Source organism: Mugil cephalus, chromosome 14 (assembly GCF_022458985.1).
Source record: "Mugil cephalus isolate CIBA_MC_2020 chromosome 14, CIBA_Mcephalus_1.1, whole genome shotgun sequence".
In the NCBI taxonomy this organism is placed as follows: Eukaryota; Metazoa; Chordata; class Actinopteri; order Mugiliformes; family Mugilidae; genus Mugil; species Mugil cephalus.
In genome coordinates, this window is record NC_061783.1 from 20,233,357 (window position 1) to 20,250,850 (window position 17,494).

At 42.4% G+C, this 17,494-nt stretch overlaps 1 protein-coding gene across 3 annotated transcripts in view; it reads left to right on the forward strand.

The window, feature by feature from the left end:
* pvrl2l (PVR cell adhesion molecule related 2 like) overlaps positions 1-17,494 on the forward strand; it is a 309,617-nt gene that overhangs the window by 125,979 nt on the left and 166,144 nt on the right. For all 3 annotated transcript variants that reach the window (XM_047605223.1, XM_047605222.1, XM_047605221.1), the window contains exons 2-3: positions 753-865; positions 4,511-4,754. In XM_047605223.1, coding sequence (XP_047461179.1) covers positions 753-865; positions 4,511-4,754 — 357 coding nt within the window. The remainder of the gene's footprint in view (positions 1-752; positions 866-4,510; positions 4,755-17,494) is intronic.

The window sequence follows — 17,494 nt, forward strand, 5'->3', positions numbered from 1 at the left end:
ATATGAGACAAATGTGAAGAAACCTCGTTCCTCTCGTTCCAATTTAAACCTGAAGTCTGACGCGGCCTGCAGGTCGGCGGGGTTGCTGCGCGGTGTTGAGACGCCGCTCCGACCGTCCGGCTTTCATCTCTGTTTAAGATTGATCGGCGAGGGCAGCTCCTCCCGGCTTGTTTTTTGGTGAACCTGTGCTGACCCGGTGTAAAAACCACCTTTCATGCTCAGACAAAGCAGGTTTCAGGTGTTTCACACTGAATTACAAAACACATGAAAGCAAACCCGAACGCTCCTAGAGGCTCGCCCCCTAGCGATGCCTCCTGGTAGATGTGCTTTACGGTAATGAGGAAGGCCTAACTGAAGGATGCTGGCTCAGACTCTGCCTGAGGCTTGTTATCAGAGACTGATGATTCAGATTCTTTCCTTTTAATGAACTTGTTGAGTTTCTGTCGCTGCTTTGTGTCCTTCTCCTTGTTTTTTCACCGTTCTCAGTAACCTTGTTTTCAATTGGCTTTAATAGGGAAGGTTTTGTCTTGAGCAAATAAAAGATGTGGGAGGAAAAAGAAAAAACTGCAGGAAATTTATTTTTTTTTTTCCCCCACTCCATCTTGTCTTTGTTTGGTCAACGTGTTCAAGTTCTTCTCTGGTTTCAGCCCAAGCAAATATGTTAAAATATGTTAAAATATTCCGGCAGAATTGGTTTTATGGATGATTACATAACCTCTTCCTCTCTTTGTCTCCTTTCCACCTGCCTTTAGGTATCTTGGCTCAGAAAGTGCGAGTCGAGGAGGAACTGGAGGCGTATCCCATGGAGTCTGTTGATCTCCGCTGCCAATTCATCGACGGAGGAGGTCTAACCAAGCTCACACAGGTCGGCAGATGAAAGACAACCTTGTTTTTTTTTGTCAGTAGGTTTAGCCTGTTATTCTATGCGCAGAGGGGCTTCCTCAAACTGAAGGGGGGGTCTAGAACCATTTGCAAGTACAGGATCTGATGGAAACAGCTGCAGATGTGTTTGAAAACACAAACAAATCGATCTCACAAGTAAAGTTCGAAGTCTGTCACCTTTCTCATCTCACCTCCACGCACACCTGGCCAGTCTCTGCATGCTCCGAGTCAGCTTGACACAGTCCTACAAGTTTCACTGTTGGACACTGTTTGACAATGCACCTCCTTTTTTTCATGTGACCCTTTCAGTCGGCCACGTGTCATAGGACCAGCGGGAGGAAACACCTATTCATGTGTGTTCATTGGGGACTTAGCTTAGCCTATAGACTGTATAAAGATTGACATGGAACAAGTACTCTGAAATGAAGCCAGAGCAAGTAGAGCTCCGCCTGGTGACTGGTTTGCAGTATAAGCTCCGCCTCCTCCATGTTAGTGGATGGGACTTGGGCCAAACTAAAACACATACAATTTTTATTTTCAAGGATGGTTTCAGTCCTTTTAAGGTAGTTAATATAATACTGAAACATACTAAATTGTCCATTTTCTGAGAAGGTTCATTTTGGTTAGTCATTCAGTGAAACAGGATGTGACATGATCAATGCATGAGTGATCCCGTAGGACCGTGAGGGTTGGGGAAAGTAAATTAATAATTAAATCCAGGTGGTATTAGGAGGTAGAGCAGAACGATCAAACTGGCTCAAAAGTCGTATCCCTGGGAAAATAGTGTCGGTTCGGCCGGTGCAAGGATGTGGCGGCGCATCGTCCATATTTACATACAGTCTATGCTTTACACAAAGATGAGGAGCAGAAGGAGTTAATATAAGGTCCAGTCTAATCTATTACATGATTATTATCTCTTCTTTTGCCATATGGACTAATACACACAAGGTGGTCTGTGGCCACCTAGTAAAGTAAATCTTGGATTTACTGTTGGTTTTTCTTTGAAGATAATTGAAGCACATCTTGAACCTTGAGGCCCACTCGGCACATAGAAGTGAAATTGCAAATGAGCAACATACAGTGTCTCAGAGTACTTGTTCAGGGAAGTCATTTCCTTCTAAATCCTGTTACCAGTGTTCTCCAAATGTCAGTAATATAACACCTTCGTTTCACTGACCATCAATGAGAATCATCTTTTCCGTGCAGCGTTATCAAGTTGTCGAGGGTCGACTCACCCACGGATCATTTCATTTCCAACCTGATCTTAATAAGGAGGCAGAGTTGAGTACACACAGCACAAAAATGCGTTTTCTAACTATCCGAAGTCAATTTATTTTTACCACAATCCCACCTGACAACATCTGACATCTGACACCGTCTGAACTCTTCTGATTTCCGTCCAAACGCCGCGTAGACCGAAGCAAAGCGCTCTGAGCTGTTTGCGAGTCCAGTTTGATCCGGTGTGATCTGTCCCCTTAATAAGTTACGGATGGAATCAATAGGTAATTTGTTCACATGCAAAAAAAACTGAAATCTCAGACGGGCCGAATCGCCTCGTATGATATTTTCCCGACAATCAAGAGCTGAAGTGAGAGTCTCATCCGCTAATTTGTGCTGACGTGTCGGTTAAAAATCCCTCTTCCTCTTTGCAACCTTGAGCCCTCTCCGCCTCTTCGCTTCCCCGTAGCTGTCATGCGTTTAATAGATGTTTACTAAACGTGTATTGATGACTTTTATTCCCTCTCCTTCCCGTTCCACCACTGTAGCCAGCGGTTTGCATGGGCTGTCACTTTGAAAATAGCAGAGAAAAACAAAATCAATTTGCTTTAACGTCACAGTATTCTCCCTTACGACGGAGCCTTGTACAGCCACAGCAGATATAAGGATCTTTTACATATCCGAAACATAACGAAGAAAAGCCGGTGAGGTGACTCTCTCAAATTATATTGTTGGAAATAGCAGCGGAGTCCTTGAGAGCGCGCTTGCACATCCTTTCATTTAATATCGTAGAGATTCTCGTCTTTTTTTTTTTTTTTTTTCATATAGACGACTTTAATTGAGTTTGACATTTAAGTACTACAAGTGAAATTATTCCACGTTGAACGTATTGCAGATCGCAGTCAGAATTCATATTGAGAGAAATGTCAGAACTTATATGGTGTGTGAATACATTTAGAGTTTAATTTGCACAATTAATCGGTTTATTAAAGGGAGTAAAGCAAAGGGCACGGCAGAGAAACAATAAAAAGCTAGTGGTTGTAGTCTGACTCTCTGATTTTACTCACTTACAATGTCGACACGATCAACAGTTGGATCTGCGGCGCTGACAGCAAGCAGGCAATTAGGCTGTTATTACAAATTAGACCGGTGCAATATTTTTACAAAAGATTCCTCCTCGGCCTTTTTCAGAAATCTGAACACAGACATAATTATTTCAAGATTGTATGTGACTGAGACCTCATGTGCTTCTGTTACTCCTTACTTGCACAGTGCAGAGATTGTGAACACTGTAAAGCAGCGGCCTTCAACGTTTTTCAGGCCAAGGACCCAAACTGATGGAGAGATTAAGTAGCGACCCCCTACCTACCTTATCATTTTGCATTTAATATTATATGTTAAGCTATCCCTCATCCCTTTACTAAAATATGTTGGATTCATGTTAATATGTATTTAAAGAAATTTTAATTTGTGGCGGAAAATTAAAAAAGTATATAAGAAAATATCTAATCAACCAAAGATTTTTGCTGTCTGCACCTTCTACGTAGCCAAGAGAGCCACCATTAATGGGAAGGAGTGTTCATCGATTCACTCTGGACTTACGGAGCAGTACGTATGCAGCATCCAGGCGGACTTTAATCTGCTCCGCCTGTTAGTTTCACACAATGTGAATGCAGTCGAGCAAACGCGAGCTTATGGAGCAAGTATGAGCAAGTGCTCGAGTCCAGGCGCGGTGTCACATTTACTGGTCAACATCTCTGATTTCTGTTGCTATTAATATATTTGTTTTCTGAGCAGGATCGAAAAATAAAAGTTAAAAAACAGTGCGCTTCCTGTAACTGCAGAACGTCATGATCACTGGTATCAGACGCCGCCTTTTGACCAATCGAGAACCGTTCTGGTTCTCAATCAAATATTCAAATTAAAGTTCTTTGGAGGGCGTGGCTTCTTCTATAGTCTGTTTTCTAATGAAGCCAATGTTCAGGATTATCGTTTTGGGTCTTATAGACATCTGGATCTGGCTGCGAACCAGAATATAACCTGTTTTTGGATCACAATTTGTGGAACTGTATTTGAAAACAGTTTCTTGATCAACCCTCTTTGAACAAAAAGACAAAAAAGAGATCCAAAATGTGGGTCAAGGTGCAGGACACATCATAAAAATTATCATGGCGTCATTATTACCTTCCTGGTTACAGCCTCTCTATTCAGTCTTTAGTTTTTTTGTGGGGGACACAGTTATTACGATCCTTTTTGAATGAGCTGCTAAATGTTCAAGAACCTTCTTAGTTTGGAGCTTTAATCAAAAGCAAAGTTAGGCTTGTGCACAATTTAATCCTTGGATTTTTTTAAAGAATTCTAGTTATGTGAAACTAAAAACACTAACCGCTGCCTAAACACTTCTTCTCAGGTGTCTTGGATTTGGGAACCCAGCGATGGACAGAGGGACAACATTGCCGTGTACCACCCGGTCTACGGTCAGAGCTTCCCCAACCTGTCCTTCAAGGACCGGGTCGTGTTCCTTCACAACAGCCTGGAGAACCCGTCCATCAGGATCTCTCAGCTACGAATGTCCGACGCCGGCCGCTACACCTGCGAGTACGCCACCTACCCGACCGGAAACGAGCAGGCGACGACCACCCTGACCATGCTCGGTGAGTCTGGACACGTTACGTAAACCTTCACCCGCTCCAACAGAAGCCGCTTGTACATTTCAGCTGCAGGAGAAAACTTTTCCCGGCCCACATGTAAATAGTTAAAGCACCAAATGGTCAACAGCACTTGTGCAAAAGAGAGCCGCACTTGAAACAGGCTTTCAAAAGCTGCTCTGCTGCATCAGCCTTGACAAGCGCCTCCCCAGCCATCTGCTTATCACTGCTTTCTATAAAAGAAGTCCCCGCTGGATCCAAAGTCTAAGAAGAGGCAATTTAAAGCGTTTGACGAGTATTCTCAGGGTGTAGCCCGGTTAGACGTAGAATGGAAAGCCGAGAAAGATTGCCTGGAAAGTTTCTGATTCAGATGTGCCTCTTCATCTCAAGCATCGACCGTCGTGTGAGGAAACAGAGCTGATTTTCATGAATATGTTGATGTGATTTGATCAGTAGGCGGCCGGCGAGATGAGATAAACTCAAGGTGTTTATTCCAGGCGACGCGAGTCTTGTTGTTGCGTTTTGTGCTTGATACTACTGAACTTTAATTGTGTGTGTTAAAGTTTGCTGTCGTGCCAGTTTTTCATCTCGTTGTTTTTGTTGACTTGAACGTTTTAATGTACTTTTAAAAAGTGCAAAATCCTTCACAGATTGAAAGATTTATCCGGATCCACGGGATCAACGTCTGATTTGACCTCTGTTAAATTTCAATCTGGTTTGTTTTGGCAAAAAGACTGAATTAATCACTTGGTGAGTGGCACAATAGTGTTAATCAGAAGAATATGATTTACATAATAGCACCATCGCCATTCGTACCAGAAATTCTTGTCCTTGTGGAAATGTACCCAATAGGAGTGGCACAAAAAAAAAAAAAAAATCATTGCTTCTGACTTTAATTGTGACTCATTTACTGAGATTTTACAACCAAATCACATCAACTACAGTACATTACTCAAACTAATGAAGTGCTTCCCACTGCATATTTTCAACCGCGCCATCAGCCATATCAGCAGAATGAGAAAGGAAAGAACGAAATGAAACAAATAAGGGTGTAAATCTCTACTTAAGACATTTTCAAGTTGCCTTTTTGAAGGAGGAAGCCGAGGGTGAGACATGACCCAAAAATCCCGAAAGGGCAGAAAGAAGGCAAACTTATTGTCATCTGGCTTGAGGTTGTTTGCAGCTCATTGAGAGAGTCGTCAGCGTATCTAAAAAACGTTTAAGAATGGCAACTGGGACTCTGGGAGTTTCTTGAAGATGTTTCACCGCTCGTTGAGGAGCTTCTTCAGTTCTAAGGGACTGGTGGGGTTCAAATAGGAACATCTGTGGGTGTGACTCATCAGAAACTAAATGAACTAGTGTCTGTTAATGGCGGGATACTTTCTTGTCATTAGGGGGAACTGTTTGTCCCCTACTTGTTTCTTCCATGAATGGTGGTTTAAACGCTGCTACGTCATCTTGTTCTCACAGCTTGTTCTCGACACATCAAACATGCAGAACTTTTTTCTGTCTGGAGACTATGCTGTGATTGGTCAGAAATTCTAAGTGGGCGTGGTTAATGCAGAAAAGCTAAAATGCTAGTGGCAACTCTGTGAGCTCCTAGATGCTAATATTCGCAATGCGACTGCTAATTAATAAACTAAAAAGTGTCTCTTATCGTTCGTTTATATACATTTCATGTCATGTCATCTCGCACATCTCCCACAATGCTTAGCGTTAGAGATGTTTGACACCACTGATTTCCTTTCCGATCCGATACTGATTCAAATTCAGGCTCAGATACTTTGTATAAATACACTCCAGTGTGTCTGATAAATCTAAATAAAGTAGTATTTTAAATCATAGCTTCATAAAGAATACAAGACGTCAGAGTAATTTATTTATTTATCCTAAACTCTGAAGTATATTGAGGTATTGGCCTCATTTAGCAACAGAACAACCAAACAGAGACACAATCATACTCAATGTATAAAAAAATGCTGTTCAACTATTAAGAACTACTACAAAGATGAAGTTTCTGTCCACCTCATCATAAATACCTTGTAACGTTACTTTCTACTGTGTTCCTACATCACCTCGGACGACTGAAGTATGGAAAGTATCTATATTTTGATTTGAGAATCGATTTTAGAGCATAAAGTAGCGTATGAGATGTACGGTGCAGTGGGAGGGGCCTGTGACGGCCACTTGAGTTTCTCATGAAGTATAAATTACCCGAACAGAACTTTTTTCTTGCTCTCACAGCCGTGTTGATTTGAGAACAAATTTCTCACTTGTTGCTGAGTATGTAGCTTGTAGCTAACTTAACCATCCATCATCAGTCAGAGACTCTCAGTCTTCAGTTTGACATAGATTTCTTCCTTTACTCCCCTTTCAAACAAGTCTTCTCAGGCAAAAATGTGGACTTTTTTTGGTTTTGAAGGGAGTGTCCTTTGTCCTTTGTTAATTAACTCTACAAGTCCATGACCTGGATGACTGAGAATGTTCAGACCTTCCACCTCTTCAAAGATCCACACAAGACGTCTGCATGAGTCCTCATAGTCTGGGACCAGGATGTTAGTGAGGGATCCTCTGGTCCCCGTGGGTTAAAGTGTGAGGTCTCTTTGGATCTGGCTTTTGTTTTCATAAGGTCCCAGGGATAGATGCAGAAGGATTGGAATTTGAGGAGTTGGGTGTCAGCGTCCTGGGCTCTTTGTTGTGTTCCTTGAGCCGTTCCTGAGCAGTGGTTGTGGTGCAGCGGCTCCCCTCGGGGAAAGCCACAGAGTACGGCATCAATATTTAGGAACATCGACAGACGTGCCAGGAGCCAAGGTTTCCCAGCAGTACGTTTATTCTGACGAAAAGATCAATTCACCAGTCTGTGGTTTTTATTTTGTAATTGATCTGGGTTTTTATTTTATTTTATGTTCTAGCCTTTTTTCAGATATCTATTGATACATTATTAACAGGGACACATATAACCCAGCGTACATTAAGTGGTTCCTGTTGACCAAAATATAAATAGTGCAATGACAAGAGATCCGAACATGTTAGTTATTATTCTGAGTGTACTTTAATTTAATCCTCTGCTTCGCTGCAGACCACCTGAAGCTAAGAGTGTGACATCTGGAGAGCTGCTTAAAGTTAACCCCACTGTCTTGATTTTTTTTTTTTTTTGTTGTTGAAATTGGGTGGATGTGTTGTCGCTGATATCTGGGGACACGTCCTGTTTGTAATCGCAGACAGCTGTTGTTAGTCATCCACCCACATGTCCACTTGTTTGCACTCCACTAACAAAGGAATCTTAGACTGGTGTCTTGCTCTCACAGTCAATGGCAACAGGGAGACTTCATGCTCGTGTGTGTGTGGAATAACAATAGTTACAGCACCAGTGCTTACACAACAAAGACCTCATACTTTTCAGCGTTTCTCACAGCGAGATGAGGAGGAAGGAGCAAATGCTGCATTTACTGACTGAACAGTTCAGCCCCAATCATCTCCCCGGCCCTTTTTATTCATTATTTGTCACTCAGGGTGACGTGTGCTGGAAGTTTGAGAACTTATTTCTTGCACAAATTGGGTACAATTTCAGAACCTTCTGTCCTAGAACAAATGGGGAAAAAAATGAAAGAGTGGCTGGATTTTTTGGACAAATTTTAAACTGGTTGAACACTGAATAGTTTAGTTGGTCACTTACCTGCAACATCTTACGCATATAATCTCAATCAGCAGTACAATAAGCAAAAATAAATGTAAAGACATTAATTACGGCACCTCAGTTGTTGCAGCTATTATAGTTCTTGGTTTTTACAATCCCCTTCATGTGTTCTCCCAGCTGGGCCAATCTTATTTCCCTCCGTAGTTTTGTAAGTCAACCTTCACACAAAATGTCAAATCTGGAACCTTCTCTCGCCCAGGAAAGAGAACACAGGACATGCAAAGCTCGGCCTTCATGCACAGAAAACATGGAAACGCATTCTGGCTGCCTTGCAAGTTGGACGTGAGCTAAGCTTCCTGAACTGCTGCTGCTGCTGGCACAAAGCAGAGGCAGACTGGGAAATACCTGCTGGAAAGCTTCACCGCCTCGTCGTTTGTTTGGAGGTTGAAGCTGTGCCAAGCTCTGCAGGACACGGCCTTGTCCGTGTAAATGCACTTGGCAAACACGCCGCCTCAAAACTCAGCGGGGAAACTGTTATATATTCACCTTATTGGATATAGAATCCATACGAGCCAATCACATTAGACCTTATTGAATCCACAACTCCTGGCACCCAATCACATTACATTTTATTGGATATAGAACCACAAGCGCCCTAATCGCATCACAACTTCTTTAAACGTGAATACATAATCGTAACGGCCCCGCGGCGTTATAACGTATTGGAGACAGCAGCACAGCCGGCCAATCTTATTACCACTTATTGTCCTGTGAGTGAAGAATCAGTCACTTGGCAGTGAATGATATCATATTGTCTTGGATGGGGACCACACACAAAAAAGAGGGGGTGGCCGATTATTCTTGATCTTATTGGATATAGCGTAGCCAGCTGTATGGAAATAGCGCTACGCCGAGGGAGAGGAGAAGATCGGTGTCCTGTCGTAAGTGAAGAAAATGTCCTCGCTGCTTTGAATTTAAAGAGAGAGGTCGTGAATGTGGACGTTAAAGGAGCGGACGTCCAAGTCCATCAACAACAGGACGGAGAATAAATGAGTGACAACATTCCTGCCTACCAGACGATTCAGAAGTGGATTTATAGTGTGTCACAATGGTGCACAATGATTTGAAGAAAACATTTAGTTGCATGATAAAAGTTCCTAAGAATAGAGGTTCAGAATCCTTTCAGGATACTCTGGATATGCACTTTTCACTTAGGTTCATTTCCTCTGAATCTGATCTCTAGAACAATTACACCGTCTGACATTCACCTCCCTAGAAATATAACTGACTACAGACCTCAACAGCTGTGATGGACTAAAATTCGTCTCAGTGGCCTGATAATCACGGACGATTCCCTTCTTCTTGCCTCCTTCACACCATCCACTCAGACGTCTTGTCTGATTTCAGATAAAAGTAACTGGTGTTCGTCATTATGAACAATTGCCGCTGATTGAATAACTGTCAGAACTTGTTCGGAGGCACAAGGGAGACCTGCGCAATATTCGGAAGATGGTCACGTCGTCACGCCCGGTGGGTTTATAGTAAGCTTTGAATTGATTGTTTACCTTATTCTTTCCAGAACAGTTCATCCACTAAAGCCGCAGCATCATATCATCTACATCTGATCTTATCTGCAGTACAATTAAAGCTTCTTCCCATCACATGCGGTGCCATGAATAGTGTTTATTTATGAGCTGACTTCACTTGAGGTGCTGTGAATGGAGTTTAAAAAAAAAAAATCAAATCAATACTCTCGTGTTTAAAACAACAACTGGCCACACGGCTTCTGTGGATTCAGACACACTTAACTGCTTCGGCTTCTTTAGCGTAATCCCAGTCTGTGTGGATGATGCTGAGAACGCGTTTCTGTGGGGGCTTCACCATCTGCTGCAGGGCTGCTTCTTCTTCTGCCCATCAAAGATGGTCGCGTCTTCACTGTTTTGTCACGGTGTGGAATAAGTTTGGGGCCGATCAAATGTTACTCAGTGTCGGTCCTTAGTTTGCCCATTAGGTTTTATTAAAATGAATAAAAAAATAAATATTAATTAGCATAATTTGCTAAAAGATGCACCGGGCTGGATTCCCAGGTCGACCTTTAGCTCTTTAGTGACCTAATTAGCAAACCCAATTCTTGGTTTGCGTGATCTGGAGGTTCATAGCCTCAATAAATAAAAACATTGTTAATAAATGATTAAAAAAAAAGGATTCGTCCTGGGTTTCCTCAGCTCCAGCTCATTAAATTAGACGACTTCCACCTGACAGTTCTTCATCTGAGAACGTTTTCCTACAGGATGTGAACGTCAGACTTCAGCTTCTTTTGTTCAGGCGTTTTTTAGTAAAGAACGATGACCCCTGCTGCTCAGTGGCCAACAGAGGCACCGGCGTCGGGCTGTACTGGGCGGCTCCCGGGTGAAAATACGAGTAAAAGTGAGAAATGGGGTTTTGCATTGAAGAAATCGAGTGTGCAAAGCTGATCCTCCCTGGACGAATAAAGGTTAAACAGAAATTATAGGAGTAATCCCTCTTTTCCTTCCCCGGTCCCACTGCACCGACGATGCACCGCAGCCAGTACTTTCTCCGCATGTTTATTGGGCGTTTTTCCAAAAACCCAACTCTTAATTAAATTAAAAATATCTTGTCTTTCCTTCCTGGCAGAATAAGATAAACCTAAACAAAGCAAGCAGAGCTACAGCTACTTTCTATCCACTATTACGTGAGTCAGCAGACAAACCAAAGCCACAGTGACAAAATATCGCAATCTCGACTTATTTTTTGAGTGTTTAACTGATAGAAAAAGCAGGAGAAATGCCTCTGAGTTTACATTTGCCCTCAAGTAGAAGCAGTGAATCAGTCAAAATGCTGTTAAATGCAGAAGTACAAAGGGTCTTCAAATGTGAGGCCTCGAGGTGCGTTTCATTTAAGCGCGCAGCGGCAAGCGTGAGCCGAGGTTAGAAGTCAAGGTGTTTCCTCTTTTGAGTTTTGAGCAAAACAACAGCGGCTCTGCATCGCCTTATTTATCCGCTGCATTTTAGGCACTTTGCTCAAACGAGCTAAATTAGTCCCAAGCCTAAAACAATGCATTTTGCCAACGTTTCCGAGCCAAAGATGAGTTGTCGAAACATCACACGCGCACACAATGGCATAATTGCAGTTTAAACTATTCCTTTGTTGCTTGAATATTCATGTATTGTTAATAGTTGAGGAGACGTGGAGAGCGAAACAGATGTTCCTTCCAACAATGTCTGGAAATATTCAGCTGCAGCGCGTCAAGCCGAGAATAGATGTTTACAAACCTGGGCAGCCGTTGAGACATGAATCCTCCCCAAAAAAAAAAATTAACAAGATCCAGAAGCTTTATTGATTTTTTTTTCATCTTTTTAATGTATGCAGCAATGTAGAGAATGATGAAACAAAATACATCACTTTGCTGCTCCTCATCAGAGCAAAGCAGTGACTGAGTCCATGTTTAAAGAGGGAGAGGACGAGGAAACAAGCTGATATTTGCCAGTGCTGCTAAATCTCCTCTGCAAGCTCTGTTTCTGTGTGAGCACACATCATTCTGTGACACTAATGCATATTAAAAACCCGGGCTCATAACTGCTGACATATGGTATTTGGTTTCATTTTGCACATGTACAGGCCAATAAAACTACTGCTCCTACAGTCGCATCGAGATTCCCAGAAAGTCGTGGGCTTGACATTGACGTGCACGGAGGCTCTTGCTGCGGTTAAATGTGATCTGCTATTAGACTTCATCAGCGTGTGGAATGTGGACACACTCATAAATCAGACAGTTATGGCAATGACAAGGTTAAATGGATAGATCTGTTTTTTTACTATTATTTTTCTTTTTTTAGTAGCAATGCATAATGTAGTTATTCTTAGTCTGTGTGTTAGCTATGGCAGCTGGTGGTCAGCACACGCCCACAGTCTGGAGGAGCAGTAACAAGTAATGGCATGACAAAACAAGGCTTGTCTAAAAAAAAAACAAATAAATAAATAAAATCAATTTTAGTTTAAGTGTTCATGGATGATGCGCTGGAATCTTCGCTGAAGCCAGAGTCCATTAACAAAACCAGCGATTTTTAACTTGCAGGGCGGCTACTCTCGTTGGATCAGTTAGTTACTTTCTGTTATTGTGTGACTTTTGTGTGTTATCACATTAGTTTTGGTCTAAATGAACTAAAGAAAAGAATGTTAAAGTGACACAGCAGTGGACTAGCAATGCCCATGTTCTGCATAACATTATGACCACCTTCCTAATATTGTGTAGGTCTCCTTTGTGCCTCCAAAACAGTTGTGACTCACCAGAGAGTGGACATGTGTCTTGTTGGGGTGTTGTTAGTGAGGGTCTTTAGGTCCTGTGTGTGGAGGGGAGGGGCCTCTGTGGACCAGATACTTGATCAGTTTGGGATCTAGTGAATTTGGAGGCCAGGTCAACACCTTGTGCTGTTCTTCATGTTTTTTTAGTTGTTCCTTTAGTTGTTTTTAGCTGTATCAAAGAGTGTCATTGCTATGGGTGGGGGGTGCCTGGTCTGGTTTAGGTGGATGCTACATGTCTAAGTAGCATCCACATGAATGAATACCAGGTCCAAAAGTTTCCAGATGTTTCCTGTCAGTGGCCATAACGTTATGGCTGATTGATGTACATCGGTTGATGCTACTGGTCACATCTTCAGTGATGTTCCTGAATTCTTTAAGCATTTCAGCTCTTTCAACATTATAATCTTTCCTCTAGACGACCCAGTGCGTGACCAGATATCTACCTAGCTCCTGTACCCCCCGGGTCGCCTTCCTCTCCATCTCAATCTACCATCTTGGCCAAGCCCCCTGTCGCCTTATTCCCAGCGCTCCAGAGGACCTCTCACATCCTCCCGGATCAGCTGACGCCTTTCCTTCCCTTTGCCGTTGCCAACATGGAAAGTTTTCTCGATTTAGCTTATTGAACCGCCACCTACCGCGCTCCACCTTCCTCCATCTCTCACCTCAACACCGGCTTTGGACGCCTTTGACTCGCTTGAATCTCTGCACCGCTGGCCCTTTTCATTTGGCTAAGATATGTTGCGCCGCTGACCCCATCCACCGTGCCGGTCTCCTCTTCCAAACTGGAGGCCACGCCAGAAACCCCGACCACCAGCTGTACTAACTAACACCGCGGGTGTGGACAGTCGTCGTACACAACTCTATCTCAAACTAACTATAAAATCCCTTTAATGTGCTCCCAAAATAGCTTGTTTCTATCCAAGCAGCATGTCAAATCCTTGCCTCGTGCACTAAGTACACTTGTAATCTGGTTTCGAGCTTGTTCAGCTTTTTTTTTTTTTTCTTTCAAATCCTATAGTCTGGCTCTGGTCTTACCCAGTTCTGGACAGTTTCAAGGTTATGTCGTTCTCCTGCCAGATTGCAAGGACTCCATCAGTTTGCTTGCGCTGCGGAGTGTCCGGCCAAACACGAGGGATAATGTGGGTCAGTACTGGGCTTCGCTAATTTGCTTTCTGGTTGCTTGGTTGGTTCCTACCCTGTCACTATGACAGATGTCAGCTGTCTTATGCGAATGCCACCTTAATTCAGCAACAGCCGGCTTCGCGCTCGGTTACAAATCTTTGCTCTTGGCAGATATTCCCAACTTGTTTATGATTCAAACTGGCAATCTTCCACTCGAAAGGCCTTGTTCTGAAACTACTGCCAAGGTGAGAAGGAAGACGGCGTTAGATAAGTCCCGCGTTCAAATTAAGTCGACCATCTGCAGCTGCTGAAGAATCCCTATCAGTGCAGGGACGGTTTCACTATAAACGCTTGTCTCAGGGAAGGCGAAGCTACTGGCCTCCACTGGAAATGTAATATTTAAAAGTTTAAGGCCAGACACTACAGGTGAATTGGGTTAAAATTTTAACTAACAGATATCACCCTGAATCTTCTATTTTTTTTTTGTATTACAAATTTTCTGTGAATTCATATTGAAATATGCAAATGAGGAGTTATCTGCTTAAATATGCGCTAATTTGCATGCATTCCCACAACAGAAATCTAAATAATGGCTAAAGTGAGGTTCAAAATTCTCATTTCATTTTGTAAACATATTTGTTTTCCAGCTATTTACAGGGGGGGTTTGGGATATATCTTGTTATCACTCTATAAATCACAAAATACTGTCAACAGTCCAACATTTCACCATGTTTTTAGGAGTAAATTGTTACAGAAATCGACACCAACCAATGAGAGTGCAGGTTTAGCTTTGGATCAGCCTTTCTGCTTTCACAATTGGATGCCAATAAAAAGGATATGACCATATTTGGAGCTGACAGACTTCTGCAGGAGAAAATGAGCTTCACAACGGTACCTCATATGTCGGCTTAGAAATCTGACTTTTAGTGAATTTAGGAGTAAATTAGAAGCGCAACACAGACAACGTGTAATGAAATGAACACCTAAATGTTCTTTTTGACCATTTCTTTTTAAACTAGTTTGATAGAAAACATGTTAATGAAGCAAAACAGATCAGTGGGTAAAAAAAACATGTTTTATCTGTCGCCTTAAATGATTTTAGAAAGTAAATTATATCCCCATAATTTTTGAAAAATGTTTATAACTACAAAACTCCTGCAGTTCTCTCCCAAACACTCACCAGAATCTAATTTGCACATTTAAAATTAAAGCATGTGGTGAAAGTGACAACTTTGAAGCCTACTAGGTGTCTCATAAACCTGACACACCTCTTTGGAAACATAACTTTAATGCGTTTTTCTTCTTCTCGCTGTCAGTCTCTGACTTTCAGCCTGTTGACGTGACCCGGAGGGAGTGGGGGGGTTGAGGAGTTGCAGGTTTTATGTACCTCTGTTAGCAAAGCTTCCTGCTGCTAATTACTATGTACTTTGAATACTTGAGACCAATGTGAGGAGTAGCAACGGCTTCAATTTGATGCACCCTCACGAAACACATCAGGGACGAACACTCCTGACTTATTTAAGCTCTGTGATCAATCCAAACTGTTTCTGACACTCGGCTTCACTCTCTCCTCCTTTCTGCATCATTCTCTCTCTGAGTATTTCATCTACTCTGTGTTTGCGTCTCCTCCAGCCTTATCGTTTTCATGTCTCGCTCCTCTCGTCTCACTTGGTTTCAGCTCTATTATTCCTCCTCTTTGTTGCATCCCTCTCTCCTCCTGTAGTTTATCTATCGCAAGACAATATGGAAGATTTTTTTTAATGCGGCATGTGCACGAAAAAACAGCAATAACAAAGCAGAGACAATCATGCGCCGTTGACGGAGACTGACTGGGAAGAAAGACGTAATCACAGGAAAATAAAGGAGCTACAAGGTTCTCGTGTCGAGATAAAGTGGAACTGTTCACCAAAACAAAGTGGATCGTGTTCATCTAGCCTCTGTTGTGCGATTCCCAAACACAGAAATCTGTGTTCTGATGTGATTTTTGATGTTGCCATCAAAGACGTGATTCATGGGAGTCGACACAAAGCCAGCGCCAAGGCAGTGATCTCATCCTCTAACCACAATCTGACACTAGTATCACTAGTGACGCTCTCAAAGCACAGACGGAGGTATGAGTGGTTCTACAAGTTGTAGCTACGAAGGTCAATTACTGTAAATCTTTTTTTTTACTCCAGAGTCTTATTTCTTCTTTCTGCTGTATCTATAATTCAACAAGATTCAAGGGTTCCAATCTAATTGAATATAAAATGCCGCTGTGCCAGAACAAAACACTCCAGACTTGACTCGTCTTTCAGTTTGAAGAGAAAAAGAAGTGACCAGAGCAACTGGAGAAGGAATGAGGTTTTAAAAAAAAAAAAAAAAAGCCATAATCAGCTGGTCCAGTTCCAGAATAGCAGGTGTGCACAAGATAATTAGAAAGTAGAACCCGTGTTTGGTGTTTACACAGGGAGGAAAATCCCCTCGTGACGGCGCAGCATAGCATGTCAGGAATGCTCCCGTGGGTGGGGGGGGGGGTCTATGCGTTTCCCCGTCAACGGTCAAGAGAAGAATTTCGTGTTCATAAACACACAAGATCCACCACCGCTGCATCCAAGCAGCTGTTAAAGCTCAGAAACTCATAAAAAAGACGCCGATGTAGTTTTGTCACAAGGTTGTCTGCGCTAATGAAAGGAGGAGGAAAAGCACGGAGCAGCAGCAGCTTATGACTGCCAGTGGTACCGAGGGAAGCAACAGGATGAATAGTAAACAGAAGCGCTCTGTGAGCTGAGGTTCAGCCAAACGCATCAAAATGCATTGGATGACATTTAATCACTCAGCAGCACAACGATCCAAAACATACCATCAAAGAGCTTTTTTATGGGTGAAGAGGTGGACTACTCTTCAATGCCCAGTCAGTCACATGATCTCAGTCCAACCGAGCATGCATTTCACTTTCTGAGGACCAGACTGAATCATAGTGGAAGCTAAATCAAAAGTGAAGCCAAAGCAAGTAGAGCTCCCCCTGGTGACTGGCTGCGGTATAGGTCAGAAGCTCCACCTCATCCATGTTAACGGATGGAACTAGGGCCTAACTTAAACACTAAAATACATGACAAATATTGTCTTTTTTTTCTAGAAAGGTTTCTGTAATTTTAGTCGGTTAATATAATGTCAATACATGATCAAGTTTGTTCAATCCACCATTTTTTTGGCATAATGACGACCACCAGTTGCCATGTCAGTTGTTAAAACAAAACAGAAATTAAAAAATAAGATAACTAATAAGACTCTGACTCCTAGCAAGATGTTTGCTCCTGCATCCCCAGAATAATAGCGTCAGTGCCAGGAAGTGTGGACGTGTAGTCCATGTTTATATACAGCCTATGGACTAAATGCAGACAGATGTCAGAATAAACAAGTGCTGAAGGCCTGTCCCCCCCAAAAAAAATTACCTTAACTATTCTTTTCCGCAACTTCTGAACCACTAAATGTGGGCACAGCTCAAAGAGATTCATCTTCCACTGTTTTTCTTTTTGCGGTGATGTATGCTTTATCAAATTAAAGCTGAGACATGTCAGTTTACTGCAGCGCATCCATTCATTCATCTCAGAGAGAATGTGCAGAAGCTCAGTGTAACTGTCCAAATACCTGCTCCGGCCTGCGCTGCAGAGTCCTGTCTCAT